Raw genomic sequence first — 18,253 nt, forward strand, 5'->3', positions numbered from 1 at the left:
ATGATCAGAGCACTTCTTCATATATTTATTTTTCTCTGTACTTCAGTTATTATTGCTGTTATGTGATCACAGATACAATACTGCTCTTCTGGGACGTTTTACATCTAGTTTAGAGTTCTTTTTAGTCTGAAGATGTTTTAGCCTTGTTACCATTTATTGCAAAGCACTTTGGTCAGCTGTTGTTGTTTTAAACGCGCTATATAATTTGATTTAATTGATTTGATTGATAGCCTTTATGAAGTCCACGTAATAACAGCTAGGGAAAAAATAAGATATATGTGTGCACAGTACTAATTTATATGGCACACAAGATATAATTTATTTATGTTAGCATTCTCTGTTCATCTCATTGCTCCTTTCTTCTTTATCCGCAGTTTAAGTTTTATTATGTTTAAACCTCAATACTTTTAGGTCAACACTATTATAAATAAATGATTATATTATTATGAAAGGCACGGATGGGTTACTGAACAAGATGCAGAAAAATCAACAGAGATGCAACATGTTGATAAAGATGCACACAAGGACCATAAAGACACCTGAAACAATCACATACTGCATGGTTTGTGCTTGCTTTGTGCCTAAAAGCTCTAACTGATTATTTTCCTGGTAGTGTGCAGACCTTGAACAATTTAGACCTTCATGTCGAAAATTATAATTTACACTGGGTAAATAAGATATGAAAAAACAGGACAGATTGGTTGTAACCCTTTTATCATATCATGACAATCAGGGAGACCTGTGGTGTTTTGGAGCCTTTAATTAACCTGATCAGTGAACAAACCACAAACCCTACAAATCCCACAATCCCCACAATCCCCGTCCCTCGCCGCGCCTGCGCAAAGGAGCGTAGGGAGCTGTCCGTGTCAGTCGATGCTGGAGTGATTTCGGTGAAGCGGCTTCTCCTTTCGGTCCACCGAAACAGACAGGAGCGATGGAGGAAGAGTTAAAATGTCCCGTTTGCGGTTCTCTCTTCAAGGACCCCATCCTTTTGCCGTGCTCCCACAATGTCTGCCTGAGCTGTGCTCGGAACATCACCGTTGAGACCCCGGAGGGAGAGACCCCGGCGCAGAGCCGAGCTTCGGCCAGCTCTGACTACGACTACCTGGACATGGACAAGATGAGTCTGTACAGCGAGACGGACAGCGGCTACGGGTCCTACACACCGTGCCAGCTCAAGTCTCCCAACGGGGTGCGAGTATTTCCGCCGGCCATCCCCCACCGACATTGCTCCCTCACCTGCCCGCTGTGCCACCGGAGCGTCTCCCTTGATGAGCGGGGGCTCCGGGGTTTCCCACGGAACCGGCTGCTGGAGGCCATCGTGGCGCGGTATCAGCAGAACCGCGCCGCCTCGGCTCCCTCTTCTTCTTCGTCTACCGCGGTGAAGTGCCAGCTGTGCGACCGCAACCCCGTGGACGCGTCGGTGACGTGGCGGAAACCGGCAACCTGCGTGGTTCACGAAGCGGAAAACTTCAGCATGTACTGCTGCAGCTGCAGGGCTCCGGTGTGTATGAAGTGTCTGGAGGAGGGTAAACACGCCAAGCACGACATCAAACCGCTGGCTGTCATGTGGAAGCAACACAAGGTGAGTGCACACACACACACGCGCGCACAAACCTTTTAAGCCTAAATGCCTTGTAAAACCATAACTGCACTGATATCCTAATAATAATATTTGTTAAATCCTATTAGCTACACACAGTAGGCTGTAGTTTCTCTCTGTCTCACAGTAGCCAACTCATATTCACTCACCCACACACACCCACACACACCCTCATTGATAGAGACTCATAAACCCCTGAAGAGGCTTTAAGCCATTTTGGCATTTGTGTTTTTGTAAACAGGAATACACACCCACACAACCACAGATGCTACTACGTTGCCATTCATAGTTATAATAGACTAGTGTATATTAGATATTAGCACTCAGCCTACATGCTTTTAAACAAATTTCTTCATGATCTCTGTGCATATTTTAGCCATTTGTGTTAGTGAGGGTAAATTTTTATTATTAGTTTTGCTTATAGTGGCTGTAAAAGGCCGGTAGCAATCCTGTGTTGAGTTTACTGCATGTAGGACAAATGTAAATTACAGAACTCCATGTGATTAATGACAATTCACACATAAGATAATTACTGTACAAGCATAAACCCCAGTGGGTGTATTTGTGTTTGTGTGTGTGTGCAACAAGACTCATCACTTGAGGTCACACAGTTTCATTTATTACTGATTCACATCTGTATAGGTGTGTGACATGAATAGTGACTACACTGTCAGAAGAGGAGGTTGGCGTTGTTCTTCAGGACGCTGGCTAAAACAGTGATGTTTATGCTGGTCACACACTGCCCAGAGAATGACTTATAAGGGTAAATCTATAGACAATCTATCTTTGTCCAAATGGTAACTGGATTAAAGGTAAGCTTTATTCAAAAACATGCAAACAGTCTACCCTTTTCCATGAGTGGGGCTTGGTAGAAACAAGTGGGTGGTTCATAATAAAATGCTTTTTTTTTTTTAATATTATGGGCTAACACATTATAATATACAGTATCCTGATGGGTCCTTAACGTACAGTATGTTCTGCTTTCACTCAACACAGATGTGTGGACCCAGTATTTATTGGATAGGCTTACCACACCCCTAAAGTAGAGGTTTTCATGGGTCCTACACTTTGGTTCTTTACCAACCATTTTTATTCTGATGAAACCCAGATTGGATTGCACAGGGTGTTAAAAACTTGGTATGACTATGGTGAAAAAGTCCCATTGGCAGGAAGCAAGTGGTGTTAAAAAATGAACACTACTAGAAAGAGGGTGCAGAACAGTGTCCCATTCTTTAATCAGACTGCTTCCTGTGTTTCATAAGGCCGTCATTTACGTGGCCATTCTTCGCTTTCAGACTTCGTAAGTGTGAACTGAAAACCATTTTTGTCTCTCCTGCTAAGTGGGTCACTGTGACTCACCTCTGTTTGTGCCATGTTTTATGTGTGATTGGAAGCCTCCACTCACTCCATTCATCATTTATCCATCACACGATTTTAGCGTTTTATTAGCTTCTCCTCTGGCTTGTGCTCATCGTTCACTTTGTGTCTGTTTTTCCTTACTTCTCTGTCTCTGCCTCTTATTTACCCTCATTTTCTCCCGCTCTTTCTCCATCTTTTCCTCTGTCACCCTGTCCAATAAATGGTCTGAGAATCCCATCGGAGTCTGAGTGAAAGGGCGTTGATAAGTAATGAGCAGCATGTGAGTAAGAGATGGCTGCCACTTAAGTTAATATGGTATACTTTGTGCTGAGGGAGGTCGATGAGTGGCTGCCTTTCCCTCACTAAAGCCTGTAACAAACAGACAACAAACACTGTGTTTTTGTGATGTTGTTGATGCTGATTTTGTTTTGTTTATGTAAATGATAAAGCATTTGACTATAGACAAACTTGGGGTTAGGATTTCTGTCGTGATGGTCAAGGTAAGAGGATGCATTATAATCAGCGAGTGTTCTCACAGAGACGGATGTACAAATGTGTGTGTTTGTGTGTGACCTGCAGTTGTAGACTGTGAGTAACACTGTGGCTCATGTGGTTTAAACAGACCCCCAGTTGTCAAGCAGATTCCTTGGGGAGTGAACATAAAGCAGATGTGTGAGCGTCCACTGTGGTCCTGCTTCTTGTATATTTATTGTCTAGTCATTGCAATACTGCATTTGTGAGCATGTGTGGGTTTTATGCTTTATCCTGTATTTCCTATAAACCTATATTTGATTATTCACTAATGTAGAGCGATATCAAGGACAGACATTTGGGCATTATTGTTATTCTGCCTCACAGCATGTTATAGCTTATGCAGCTTAGCAGATAGCTAACAATCAGTATGAAGAAAGAAGGGGCGTAGAAAGGTTCCTGTTGAGGACTCTCTCCAGTTCCTCAGCTTTATTTCTCTACGATCACTTTGTTACACTTTCTCTTTCCTTTTCTTTGTAAGACTGAAAATAAAACAGAAATAAACATCACTCAAAGTTGTCTGTAACAACACAGTTGCACCAATGAACTAAACTTCCCATCTATATAAATACCAGTAACTAACACTACATGTTGCCTCGCTTTAACTAACACAACAGATCATCACTCTCACGGTAAAGCTGCATCGCAGCAAATCGTCATTAAACACACCTAACAAACACAACGTTAAGTAAATTAAATCCTCTCGAATAAACCGTAATACTACTTACAGACAAAGACTTAACGTAGATCCAAAGGAGAGGCAACCTGTGACTGTTTTCATGCTAGACTTACTAGCGGTGTGTTTCACTAAACATGTCCCACTGAAACCAACAACAAACTCCGTCGGGGGAAAAATGTGCATCACTGAAATGGACATGCACACATTCATCGACACACATTCATAAAATATGCATAAGTGAAGCAGATGAATTTTTGCTCAGGTCAAGCAGAGGAAGATGCACTGATCTAGTTTCCTCTGATCAATCAAGCTGAAAACATGCTGTCTATTTAAAGCTCACACAAACACACGTGTGCGTGTGTGTATATGTGCGACCTGGTAGCTAGCCGAGGCACTGCACTGAGTTAAGTATTAAAAGTCTGCCGCTGTGTTCCAGTGTTCCAGACAGATGTCCACAGGCGTTTACCAGCAAAGATGGATAAACTAGCATTTAACTCAACTTAAATTTTAATTAATGTGGCACCACCAAGTGTGTGGTAGTGAGAGGCAAAGAAACCAGATGGTCAGTGGGTGTGCAGCTGACGTTAAGATTGATGATGCAAGTTAATTCTGTTATAGCAGCACAAGTAGTGACTTCCGCTAAACATAGTTGGGGTGGCAGGGAGGTTGGTTTGCACCAACTATTGTTTATCCTGGGAAACACCTGATCCCCCTCTGCAACATTCACAGTATACTGTGTTACATTACAGATGTGAAACTGCTTTGCATTCTCAGCAACTGGTTTGTGTTTATGTTGGTGGATCTTTGTCATATGCACGCTGACTCTTTGTCTTTAGAAAGTGGAACATTGATGGCCGTTCCTCCGTCATGTTCACATTATGGAGGAAAAACGAGGGTGCTGCGCGGCGCATTTCAAGTAGAAACTCCTGGTGGGCATTTTACAAAACAGTGCCACCTTAGCTAAAATGATAATGTTGCTAGCTGTAGATCACTATGCTTTAGAGTGATTGGCTACGTGCACAAAGGTCAGTGCAACTGAACAGTTAAGTTCAACAAGTTTGAACTTTCAGCACATGATAATATGAGTGTTTAGAGTCAAGGGGAAAGGAAAACAGCAAAAAGGCTCAAATGAGAAGGAATAAAAGGGGAGGCAGTGTGGTAAACGAGGGGGTTCAGCCCCACCTCCTGCTCCTCAGGATGTCCCATGGGTGTCATTTTGACAAGGTCATCACCACCATCAACCAGCTCCCTGACTGACAGCCAAACACATTAAGGTTGTGGTACTGTTCGTCTGTGGTTCACAGCAGCCCCCGTCTTCTGTCTAGTGTTTGCCTCCAGCACTTGGCTTCTTCTGGAACATGAACAAAGTTTCATAAAAGCCAAGTGACTAAACAGCAGCCATACAATACAACAACTTAAACAAATGCTCCTGTTTGGAATTTTTGGCATATACATTAGGCAGGTTTTTAAACAAGTTTTATTCACAGTTTTTGCTTTCTGGGATAAAAAATACAACCACTCAGATTTTCCTGTTTTGCTGTTGTCAGCTGCTTGCTACGTATCAGTGAACCAACAGAGCCGCTCCTCCGTGAATGTCACTGGTCTCTCTGAATGTCACAGGCTGAATATACAGTCCTCTATTGCTCCTGTTATAAGATAATGAGATAATAGCACTTGTCTCTGAGAGGAGAGCTGAGCGGTGCTGACGGGGGGGAAAGAAAAATGACACTCCTGTTTGGAGGAATAATAAAAGATGAAAAAGGTCAAGGGGAGGGGAACAAAAGAAACAAAGCAGGGAAAAAATTGGATTTCTGTATGTGTAGCGTTGCTCTTCAGATGCGTTGATCCTCGCTGATATGCATTCTGTTTTTTTCCACTTTTAATATCCTTTTCCTCTACATGGGTTTGTCATGTTTCTGAATTTCTGTTCCAAATTTCTTCACTGGCTCCACAACCACCGGTCCTTTCCCTGCAGGGCAGACTTGTCACATTTCAACACTGTTATACAGACTTTTACTGGGGTCTGCTGTAGGTGGATGCCTCATGACTGTAGCCAAATTTAGACGTGGATACTGTGCTTGCAGTGAACTCGGGCTTAGTATGAATAGATATTTTATCAACCGGATTCTCAAAAATCCAAACAGTTATTCTTACAAAAGGTTTTTACATGTTCTTTTTATTTTGGGAGCAGTTTAAATGGAAGCAAACCGCATGCCATCCTAAACAAGTTCTGCTAAGATCACTCTTAATCCACAGAAAGACCAAAACAGCAACATGGTATTTTTGTAATTACAGCAGTAATGTTATAGAGTTGTCTTGTGGATTCAAGGAAAACCAAGTGGAATTCTGAATTTGATTATCTCATTTGTATTATATTTATTGTCATGACAATGTTTTAAGCTGCCTTCTAGTTGAAGTCTCTCTGATAAAAGAGATTTAAATGTCAGTGGTTAAATTAAGAACCTGCGACGTGGACGCCGGCTGCTACAATCTTCACAATTTCTGGTGCATATCTTTATGGACAACCTACTCTTTGTGTCTGTCCGCTGTCCACACAATGCATGCCGGGGCACGCTCTGCAGGACTAGTGTGTTAAGGACATAAATGAATGAAGTAAAAGGGGTCTGCTACTGCAGACAGGCAGGTGGGTGGATGTGGTTTGACCTGATGAGAGGCGCTGCAGTTAAAGGAATGAAGCAACGAATAAAGAACCACACAGGACAAATAAGAGAGGAGGGGATGTGCCAGGACAGCCCTCAAATGGTACATCCGTCATCCCCTTGTTAGCATATTGGCATGAATGCACACATACACACATGAGCCAGACAGCTTGTTGGGCCAGATGGCCTCTTGGTGAGGAACAGCGAAAGCTCAGCAGAAAGGTTGGGTTGATTTGTGAACCATGACCTCCGCACGTCCCTCTACCTGACTCCAGACAGCACGTGCCATATTTCTGGAAATGAACTGGTAACCAACAAAATCAGGGTTTCAACCAAACCAGGCTTCACACAGGTGCTAAAAACTCATCTTTGTCTGGTCAATAATGTTCCATGACTTAGTTTTAACAGCTTTCAAATCTGTAACAGCCAGAACATCTACAGTACCTGTTGATAGTGATATAGAGAATATTATACGGTATGTTATGAATTATAAATCCATGTTCCCTGTAGGTGTTGTATGGAGGAAGTGCTCCATTTAGGAGAGAATAAATAGATAGAAATCATTGCGGATCAAACAGTATCAAGCCGATTAGTCTTGTTGCATTGGTCTAAATGTTATAAGAGATTGTGTCTTTGCTAATGACAGTAAAGAGATAGTGCACAAGGATGACCAAATGTTTATGATGAGTTTTTTGTTATTATTTATTTCATTATCTCTATTTGTTTAATTCTGGCTCATTTATTTCATTTGTTGTTGCTACAGTATTAAGAAAGACCTACATGGAGCTACTCTGATCTAGATCAGAGTCAGATTATGAAGTCAGTCCCTATTGTAAAGACAATGCAGAGTCACAGCCCAGAAATCCTGGGTGATTTTGCTTCAGGCTACCATCCTACACAATCTGAATATCCGGGGAGAATGGGCTGCTGGGTTAATTGGTTACATAACTGACATGTTCAGAAAAGCCTCAGTGTATCACTGGTTGGACTGATTACACAGTTTGCCACAATAGGAGCAGGACTAATATCTGGCTCTGTGTTCTATGAGCCACTTCAGCTATTGTTTGAAGGTGATGACCACCGTAAACAAAGTATCGAGGTATATTTTGAAGGTCGTAATTTCAGTTTTTACTGTTTGAGGGGTTTGAAGGACATGTAGTTTTCAAGAAATAAAAAAAATGGAGAGAAGAGGTACGGGAAAAAAGACTGTTTTGTTTTTAATTGTTATGCTTTGCTGTGTGTCTCTGCAGTGCCAGCTCTCCCAGGCCCTGAACGGAGTCTCCGACAAAGCTAAAGATGCCAAGGACTTCCTGGTTCAACTGAAAAACATGCTTCAGCAGATACAGGTTAACAGCTGGATACTTAATTTGATCTGAAATATATTCTTCACACAACTACCTACAATATACAGCCATAGATTAGAAGATGTCCTGTAATGTTGGTTTAATGTTTTTTGCTATCGGTGACAAGTCATTTGTGTACTGGGAGGAATTTGTAATGTAAGAGGCAGATACCAATTTCTCCACAAACACTAGCCTCAATAGCCCAGAATGCAATGCAGCTACAAAAATGTGAGGCGAGGGGTGGCACCTGTTTTACCACTACAGTTAATTTTGCTTTGCCAGATCCTTGTTTTGTTAAGTTTATGCTGATCTGAAGACAACCTATAGACTGAACGGACATGTTTTCCCTTTGACTTGCTTAATAAATCGGTGCTGGAGATGGTAATGATTCAGAGGCCAGCGTGGAGCTGAACGTTGGTTATTAAACTTTGGAGATACAGCGAGCTGTTATTACGCCTCAAAAAATGACTCACAGTAAATTGAGACTGTTCATAGGAGAAAACAGTATCTGCAGTTTGTTCAAAGCCAAAACAACCTTTAATAATGTTTTTTCACATGTGACCTCTGAATGAATCATGTCTGTTGTCTCTCAGAAGCAAAGGCAGAAGCAGCGTGATGGCGCTGTAGTGTATAGACAGTACTATAGACAGGCTGAGCTTGTAAAATGTCTGACTTTGACACTGGAGGTCACAAATATCTTTTGTTCTATTATGACCAGCTGTTGTCTAGTTTTCTAGCACTGCAACAGGCTTTAATTCTCATTGTAAAATGAAGAGGATTAAATGTAAGTTACAGGAAAAACTCTTAGCACAGCTTTGCTCTGAGAGCTAGAGAGAGAGATAAAGAGAAAAACATGTGGAAGTTCGGAATAAAAGTCATCGTCATACTGATCTAAACCGTTTCCCTCTGCATGTTGGTTTTCATCCTTGTTCACGTTGTACTGATCTAAACCGTTTCCCTCATGTTGGTTTTCATCCTTGTTCACGTTCCTCGTCAGGTTTACAAAACCTTTTGATGATTTCCTTTTTTGTGTGTGTTTGTGCTGTTGCTTCAGGAGAACGGCGTGGAGTTTGAGGCTTGCCTTGTGGCGCAGTGTGACTCTCTGATTGAGGCACTGACCAGACAGAAAGCGAAACTGCTCACCAAAGTCACCAAGGAGAAAGAGTACAAACTGAAGGTGAGACAGCTGGGTCGCTAACGTACCATCATTTCTGTTAACACTGGTACTAACAGGAGAATACAAACAGTCATCCACAACTCCATTTCCAAAAAAGTTGGGACGCTGTGTAAAATGTAAATAAAACTAAACTAAGAATTTTTTTTTTTCTACCTGATAACACCCCTCTCTCAAATACATTATTCAAACTAGCGAGAAGATCTCCAACAGAGAAATCTCTCATGTGAAATAACCAGTTCTCTTGTAACTTTGAAAGATAATAGTGAACTGTAAAAAGCTGAGGCCTTTAATATCTGAAAATCTTCAGGTCTCCGCTTGTAAACTGAATTATGTCTGCCTGGCAGTTTTATTTTTTTACTTTCCTTTGTTAATCTACTGCTGGGGTCATCCTAAATGTCAGCGTATCACAGGGACGCATGCCCAGCCTCAATGTGCCCACTGACCGACTGACCATCTGGCTGAGGGGAGGGAGGGGCGCTGGTGTCATAATCTGCAGGTTGGGGATTGAGATTTAGCCAGAGGGCAACGAGCTGGAGGCTGTGAGGAAGCGGGGACATGAGAAGAGTAGATGCATGTAGATGTCTGATGAACTGCCATTCATGGAGAGATCTGCATGAATACATATTCATCTGGACAATGTGTATCCCTAGTGGATCTAAAGATTACTGCACATTCCTATTCATGTGGAGGCAAAACAAAATAAAAGAGCAATGACTTAAGGACTTGGCCTCAAACCCAACATTTGTAATTGTTTTGTTCAAATTAATGAGAAAGTGAACATCACAGTGCAAAAGTAAATCAGGATTTTTCCCACTACTCCCACAACTCAGACAAACATATACAGCTTATCTATACATGCTTCTCTGGAGTGAACACAGCTTGTGTTTGCTTTTGGATGACTTCAAGCAAAATGCGTCAAGGTTATGTAACTGCATTTGCAGGAAAGCACAACTCATTTTGATTTAAAAATGCCAGTAAAACATCATCTATTTCAGTGCATCTTTACTTTCCTGACTTTGAAATCACTCTTTGCCGTCTTCTTTTTTCAACGGCACGTAGAAGCCTTTTGTAAAAACATCTCTAATCAGACAGAAAACCAAAAAAAAAGTAAAACATTAATCCCTTAAAAGCAACATATTTTGGTTTCCTCTTTCAGAGAACAGCCAGAAATACTCTGGATTTGTCTGTCGGTAATGTACACAGCTTAATTTCATCAGTTTGTGCATGAATGTCCAATGTCAGGCATCATACAAGCAAAGTTATTGCAGCGATGTGAAATGTGTTTGAGGATGAGAGTCACGTTAGCTGTCTGGTATCTTAAATCTGGGCTTGCATTAACATGTTTCAGTATTGGCACCATCACCTTCATGTCAGATACAGCCTTTTAACCAGGCCTGCAGGAGCATGTAGGAGGCAGCTGACGGCTCGTCTCAGCGAGACAGGAGGAAATTAAAATAAATTTGAGATTTACTCAGGCTTCACGCTTCATACTCCAAGATGTGTACAAAGGAGATAAGAGCAGGGATCTGAACTGGAAAGCAAATGTTCTCTTTGTAAATCATTTCAGTGTCTGTGTGTATTTTGCTAAAGGTAAATTCCAGGTGCATGATAATCTGTAGGTGACATATAGGTACAATAATACATTGTTTATTTAATTTATACACCTTGTATTTTTGTTCGATTCATTCTTTAACCATTGTACTCATAACTAAATTTACAAGGACAGCCCCAGACCTGAACATGCCTTGGAAGAAGTATGTATGAGAAGGTGAGGACCAGCCCAATTGTCCTCACCCCCATGATATAAGACTCCAAATGGTCCTCACAATGTATTGCCATGTAAATACACACACATGCTCAGGCTGAAGATAATTTTGATCCTTGTTCAGCTGACTCTTCATGGTCTTCATGTTTCAGGTCAGACAGCAGTTGACAGGTGAATAAGGATCTGTGATTTCATTAACCATGAGATAAAAGAGGTGACTAATTACCAAGACTCCATCTAATTAACTCTCTGATTCGTTTAGGCGGCTGCTGGTTGACGGTATAATTAATTATCTTGGAAGTGTGTAATTGCCTGCTGTACTTTGAGGAGCTGCTGTATTTGTCATGTGCATACACATGCACAGTACAGGTTACACTGTATGCATGTATCAGTTGTACTATGAGCAGATAATTAAAGATTGTTGATCAGCTGAAATGTGGTGCAGGTGTTAGGGAATGTAAACAAAAGGCTAGGAAGGCGGTGACAGCTGACCGAGTTTCAATTTGCCTCAGACGACTGGTTGTGGTGATTCCCCTCTAAATCTCATTTCCCTTCTGCCCAGAGTTCACGCAGCAGATAGTGTGTGTGTGTGTGTGTGCACCTCTGTTATTACTCACACTGTGGGAACTGAAACCTCTTTACACACTCACATATTGCAGGGTACTGGGCTTCCTCGTGGGGGCCAGATGCTGGTCTTCACCATGTAAACCACTGAATTTTAGGGTGACGATGTTGTTTAAGGTTGGAGTAAGACAAGACGTGGTTATGTTTTCAGGTTTGGGTAAGTGTCCAAGAAATGAATGCAAGTCAATGTAAAGTTCCCATGAGTAACGAAAGCCGATGTGTGTGTGTGTGTGTGTGTGTGTGTGATGGCGAGAGTGACAAAAAAAGTGGCACTTGTCTGGCTGAGGCTGATAACATGTTTTCGTTAAATGCTCACCTCACCTTGATCTTTCTTTTTCCTGCTTTTTCTGTCTATTGCATCACATGCTGAAACAGGGATTATACGGGTGATAGTGTGCCAGGAATATTAAGGGATTTTGTGAGATGTGCTCCAACCATGGAATTATAGTGTCATGCCACCTGCCACTTTTACATTTCTGCACCTTTTTCATGTTCATGTTGCCAACCACTAAGTTCCAATCACCTGGTCCACCTGCACACATTTTCACACACAAAGGCAATTCAAAGTGCTTAAAGTGTGATGGATATTAATTCACATATTAGGTGTTCTCGTTATTCTGTCTTCTGATGGTGAAGGGCTTCCCTCAGTTTTTTTTTTTTCATAATTAGTCTTGTCGTTGTTGCTTGCTGCACTCCATTTGGTCATGATTATTGACATTTTTTATGTGGAAGCAGGAAATTGTGGTTAAATGGAGTGCAGCTGGTATATGAGGTGTTTGGTTTGAGGCTGCAAAATAAGCCACATTCTCTCAGAACTTAATTTGACATGAACAAAATTGTCACATCAAGGGCCCATTATCTAATAATTGTGGTTTAAAAGCACTGAAACATGATAGAAGCCCTGTTCTGTACAGTACCCGTTAACAGCTGCTTTGTCTGACCTGTGTCTGGCAGGTGGTGCGAGACCAAATCACCCACTGCACCATGAAGCTACGTCAGACCACCGGCATGATGGAGTTCTGTCTGGAGGTCCTCAAAGAGAATGATCCCAGTGGATTCCTACAGGTATCTGACCCCCCAGTGTGTAAGATTGTGTGTTTTGCCACAACATTCAGCTTTCTCCTTGTTTCATACTTGTAGGTGTAGGAAGCTGCAGGCTCTCTTTTCTTACACAGCAAAGTACAACATGTAAATGTTTCATAAACTAATTAAAATGGCACTGCACGGTTTTGTTGCAATGCATTTTTCACATTGTCCAGTGGCTTGTTGTAATAACTTGGGTTACATGACAGGAGACTTTCTAAGCTCAAACAACAACATGTAACATTTCAGAAAAATTCAAAATCACCACACTTTGAAATTCATGATTTTCACCAGGCAGTGAAGAAAAAAATTAAAGAATAAGGCAGGGAATGTATTATTCACATTGCCCCTAAAGACTCCTTCTCCTTTTAAAACTTCTTCCTTTAACTGAAGTTTAAGTTTCTACGATTATACACAAGGTAAAGACAGTATGAGGTCTCCAAAACTTAACTCGAATAAACCTTCTGAAGTGTTTACAACCAAAAATGTAAATGTAAAAACTGAAGGAAGACGTGTGATGTTTAGTTTTGTAAGAGGAGAAACAATCTTTGCAGGAAACCTCTGATGTTTCTGACGCCAGCGCAACAAAAAAAAAACACCACACAGCCAGAGGGAGACTCAGTACTGATGTGAGAATAATAACACCACGTACGCCTGCCTGCACACACACACACACACACACACAGGATGCATCTGATTTGCTTTTCTAACACTGCAGCTGATCTAATTTTAATTCACCTGACATCTTTAGTTATCAGCAGGCTCAGATGCTCAAACTAAGGAAGGTCAAATGTGACATGTGACCCAGCTTAAAAAAAAAGACATAAAAGTGTAGCTTTCATCATAATATTTCACAGACCTCAGCTTTGAAACAGAATTAAATACAGTTGAGTCTTATATGCTCTGTATCTCTGATCGGTATTGACAGGACCTTTTACAGAATGAAGCACAAATTCCAAATAAGTTCATTTTGAGCTTTCTTAGTGGAGTTTTGTATGTCTCTGGGATCTAACTGGCCCAAACATATGTAATGGGCCTTTGAGTTTCTTCATGTTTAGCTCAAATAACTTGAAAACCATGAAATATGTCTTTGCCTAATTGTGGTTATTTATATAATTTGTCACCTTGATCAAATGTGTAAGTTTCAGACTTTCATGCTTTTGTATATATTGGGTTTAAAAGCCAGGGTCAAACAAATACAAAGAAGAAATGCTGCCTACAGAAAGCAGAAACATAAAGAACGTATGCTTGTCTCCAACCCCCCCAGCTACATTTACAGTAAGGCTATTTCGATTTCTGCTGTGGTTCTGCTTCTGAATGATTTTCCTTCCTGGAGATAAGATAGCACAAGTGAAAAAGTGTAAGGTGATAGGGAGACATGAAACAGAGATCAGAGACACTCCCGAGGAACAGACACACACATCCACAGCCTTCTATTTCATCTTAATATTTTATCATTTTATAGTAAGTTGATTATGTGCTTCCTTATGGCTGCCAGTGCCAAAATCCTACCTAGAGGCTGGATGGCTGGATTTGAAGATGGATATTAGTTTGAAATAAAAGCTCACATTTGTAAATTCAACTAATCTGAAGTGGAAAATAAACCTACATTAAATCTGTGTTTTAATGCTCAGCTCATGTCTTACCTTTCAAGGAGATAGCAGTTACATGTTTTGCAGTTGGGTGCAGTTTAATGGGATGTGTTCACTTAGCTTTTATTCCTGAAGTGGCGAAGCTCTTACCAGCAAACGAGGGGTTTAATTCATATCGTTAAATATTTGAGTTGCACTAATGCGTGCCATATTTCACTTGTCAGACACAATGTAATGAAGCCACGCATGGAACGGAACGCGAGCATATCTATATGGAGCTGTTGAATGCAGGTGCTCTCAGTTCTTGTGTGTGTGTTTTTCCTGTGCTTATTTCCCACACTGTCTGCAAACCTTAACTTGTTTATGTGTATGTATGTATGTAGATCTCAGAAGCCCTCATCAAGCGGGTGATGTCGTCTCAGGACCAGTGGGTGAGAGGCACCCAGGAGCCAAAGGTCGGCCCTGAGTTTGACCTCACCCTCAACACCGACGCGCTGATGCAGACCATCCTTCAGCTGGACTTCTGCCAGGGCAAAGGTAAGCAAACATATACACACACACTTCAGTCATATGCCTTCTGTTTTTGGTCCTCGGAGACCAAGTCAAGCCTAGAAACAAAGACTGAGACCCAGATCTACAGGTCATGATCATGATGAGCTCCAGTTGAGCTCATCTGAAAAGGCTCATGAGGAAGCAGAGATGCTTTGATCAGTCCTCCTTTGTTCTTTAAGGCCGGTGACATGAAACTCATCTGTACGTTTCCCCAGCTTCACATCCCACTGATCACTAGGAACAAAGTGAAAGAGTCTAAAGATAAACTTCATACATTTGATTTTATGTCTTTGAATTTCCTGAGCAACAATGGAGGTGCTTTATAAGTGGCCTGACTTAATTCTCTGCCACTGCCAGCTAAATTGAATACGTTATCCTGAATCACAGGTTTGTTTAGGAGTCAAAGTACTGTTTCATTTTTCTCCTGTTGAAGACTAGTGTGTTTCAGTAGTGATAACCAAGAATTCTGACTATTTGGATGTTTTCTATATCATATTTCTTCACAGATATGTTGAAGCTCTCATAGTTACCTCTAATATTTTCATGCCTCTCTCTGCAAAGTGTAAAGAAATTGGTCATTTAGTTCCAGTTTGTGATTTAGTTATGGTTAAAAGTAAATTATCTTAGAGTTAAGTTGGTCAGTAAAATATAAGATATGAATGATGGTCAAAACTTAAATAAAAAATATGTACAATGCAAAAATACTGTTAAGAAATTGCTGCAAAAGCAACTGAGATCAGGGAGTCTGTTTTCTCTTGTAATGACTAAAACATATGCAAATCAAGTTGAGATGCCGTAACGTAGCTGAAAAGAGCACTAAGCACACAGTGAGTCTTATTTGTGATCAAAACTATATATTTGTACTTCAACGTTTGTGTATATATGGAGCATTTTCCAATATAATCCCAGGTATTTGGTTCTGAAACATTCATTGTGTTATGGTATGCAGACACTTTTATATTTTACATTGATGACACCTTGTACAATTTGTACATCTTAGTTCCAAAATATTTTATATATATGAGGTTTTTTTCTTATATGAAGTGTTGAGAATTATAATGGTCTGGCCTACTAGTAAATATCCATCCATCCATTATCTATACCGCTTATTCCTGAATAGGGTTGCATGGGGGGCTGCAGCCAATCCCAGCTGGCTTTGGGCGACAGGCGGGGTCCACCCTGGACAGGTCACTAGCCTATCCCAGGGTTGACACATAGAGACAGACAACCACACACAACCTCTTTCCTAGGGGCAATTTAGAGTCACCAGTCAACCTAAGCTTCATGTCTGGACTGTGGTAGGAAGCTGGAGCACCCAGAGAGAACCCACACAGGCACAGGGAGAGCATGCAGACCCCACACAGAAAGGCACCGGGTCGGCCGGGCTCGACCCCCAAACATTCTTGCTGGGAGGCGACTGCACTAAACACCAGGCCGTCACAAGTAAATATTAGATGGTGAAATCATGAGATTGACTTATCATTTGCATATGAAGGACCACAGTGTCCTGTTTTTTAAACCACAATTAAACTATCAATTCATTATTTATGGTTAAGTATATAGCATGTCTTTCTGATGATGCAACACACACTCTTCATTGGTTCATTGAATACGGGCCTCTTATCATACTTTTAATGCAATTTATCCAGCTGCTGTATGTTCCATCTTCTGCTCTTCTACTGAAACACCCAAACCAACATCGTGTTTTCAGATGTGGAGGAGAGTCCGTTATTGAAACAAATCCAGGCAGCAGACAGTGCTGAAGCTAAGATGGAGACAGAGAGCCTAGGAGGTATTTCAGAGCCCACTTGTCAAAGTACACCTCTGTTTTCCTTCCTTAAATTGTTTCACTCCTTCCTGCCCTCTCAGTCCCAGAAACCTCGATAGCCATTCTGGTTGGAAACTCGTTGGTCTTTTTGTCCTACAGCCTCCTTTGCATGGGTTTTGTTTTCCAGCACCTCTCCAGCGAATGACACCTCTGCTGCCTTCACTGGAACACTGGAATACTTCTACTGAGTTAAAGAATTTGTAGCCTGAAGTACTGCTTTGTTTCTATCAGCAGCCTTTTCTCACAAATTCCTCCATTTACCTATTTTAATGCAAAAAATAATTTTGCTATTCTGCAAAAGAAATGCAGAAGAAATGCATGTTACTGTAAATAATAACTGACCCAACAGTTTATTTTCACATCATGTCTGAGAGATGATGCATTATACTAGATGTACACTAGAATATGTTTTAAGTAATAATGGCAGAATGATTGTTTCATAAAAATCACTGACTGTTACGTCATCCACTGGGTTTCTGACGAGCGGTTTTGAAACTCAAGTCTGGCCGTCTCCATATTGGTGGCGCTATCCCAGCTGTCACTGGCTGAGAGGCAGGGTCCACCCTGGACAGGTCTGATAGAAATACATCAATACATACTATACACTAAACATGTTTTAAAATATGTGAAAGAAACCATGGATTTACAACAAGCATGACAGGACAACAGTCTGATACAAAGAGAACGAATGAATATGATCAAACAAACATGTACAAAGCAAACTTTTATATTTTATAAAAGGAGTGCTAAAATGAATTCAAATAAAGATGTTTGTAATGCTGCATTTAACAAGTAATCCACAGTTTTATTCTGCATGAATCAATGAACTACTTTGGCTACAAATGCTGTGAAAAATAGTGAATTTAAATGTTGATATGGATATCCACATGTATATTACATAGATCCTACTACACTGTTCCTTCTGTCGTGACTGCTGCCTTTCCCTCATGTTCTCACCACTCTTGTGTTTTTGTCCTAAAAGATCAGGTGAATGTCACCAGCTAGAGATGTGATAGGAAGCAGATTTTACTACCCTGAGGCCTGAGTTAAACAAAATCTGTATTTGTGCCATCAGTGATTATTTTTTTACCCTGTTTTTGTTTGTGTTTGTTTCAACTCCTGTTGTAATGAGATTTTATTTTATCTGTGAACACAAGGGTTAGATGGAGATTGTGTTTGTTATTAAAAATACTAAATGTTATATTTATTACTTGCATATTATTATCAATGTAATACCAAAATGCTTGTGATGATCTTCTTAAAACAGGTGTCATGATGTAACTTCATTTGTACCATGTAAAACTGATTAGAGAAGCTGGAGAAGAGGTATTTAGTAAAGAGAATCCAGATCTTGTTCAAAGTGTTAATTCATCTTAAATGATTTCTTTAGTCTGTTTTTCATGTGGGAGTTTATATAGTATCTCAACATTCATCTACATGTCATTTGACATGTGATC

At 40.7% G+C, this 18,253-nt stretch overlaps 1 protein-coding gene across 5 annotated transcripts in view; it reads left to right on the forward strand.

Annotated features, from left to right (window-relative positions):
* Window positions 1-750: 750 nt before the first annotated feature.
* The window catches only part of trim67 (tripartite motif containing 67), a 25,358-nt gene continuing 7,855 nt past the window's right edge, over window positions 751-18,253 (forward strand). For 4 of the 5 annotated variants that reach the window (XR_002276183.1, XR_002276185.1, XR_002276184.1 and 1 more), the window contains exons 1-6: window positions 751-1,585; window positions 8,083-8,178; window positions 9,230-9,352; window positions 12,696-12,806; window positions 14,800-14,953; window positions 16,680-16,760. Coding sequence is in view for 2 of the 5 variants with exons in the window: in XM_020615363.1 (XP_020471019.1) it covers window positions 935-1,585; window positions 8,083-8,178; window positions 9,230-9,352; window positions 12,696-12,806; window positions 14,800-14,953; window positions 16,680-16,760 (1,216 nt within the window). In the remaining 3 variants the exon portion in view is untranslated. The remainder of the gene's footprint in view (window positions 1,586-8,082; window positions 8,179-9,229; window positions 9,353-12,695; window positions 12,807-14,799; window positions 14,954-16,679; window positions 16,761-18,253) is intronic. The other variant, XM_020615364.1, reaches the window with a different exon arrangement.

Source organism: Monopterus albus, unplaced genomic scaffold (genome assembly GCF_001952655.1).
Source record: "Monopterus albus unplaced genomic scaffold, M_albus_1.0 scaffold164.1, whole genome shotgun sequence".
Lineage (NCBI taxonomy): Eukaryota > Metazoa > Chordata > Actinopteri > Synbranchiformes > Synbranchidae > Monopterus > Monopterus albus.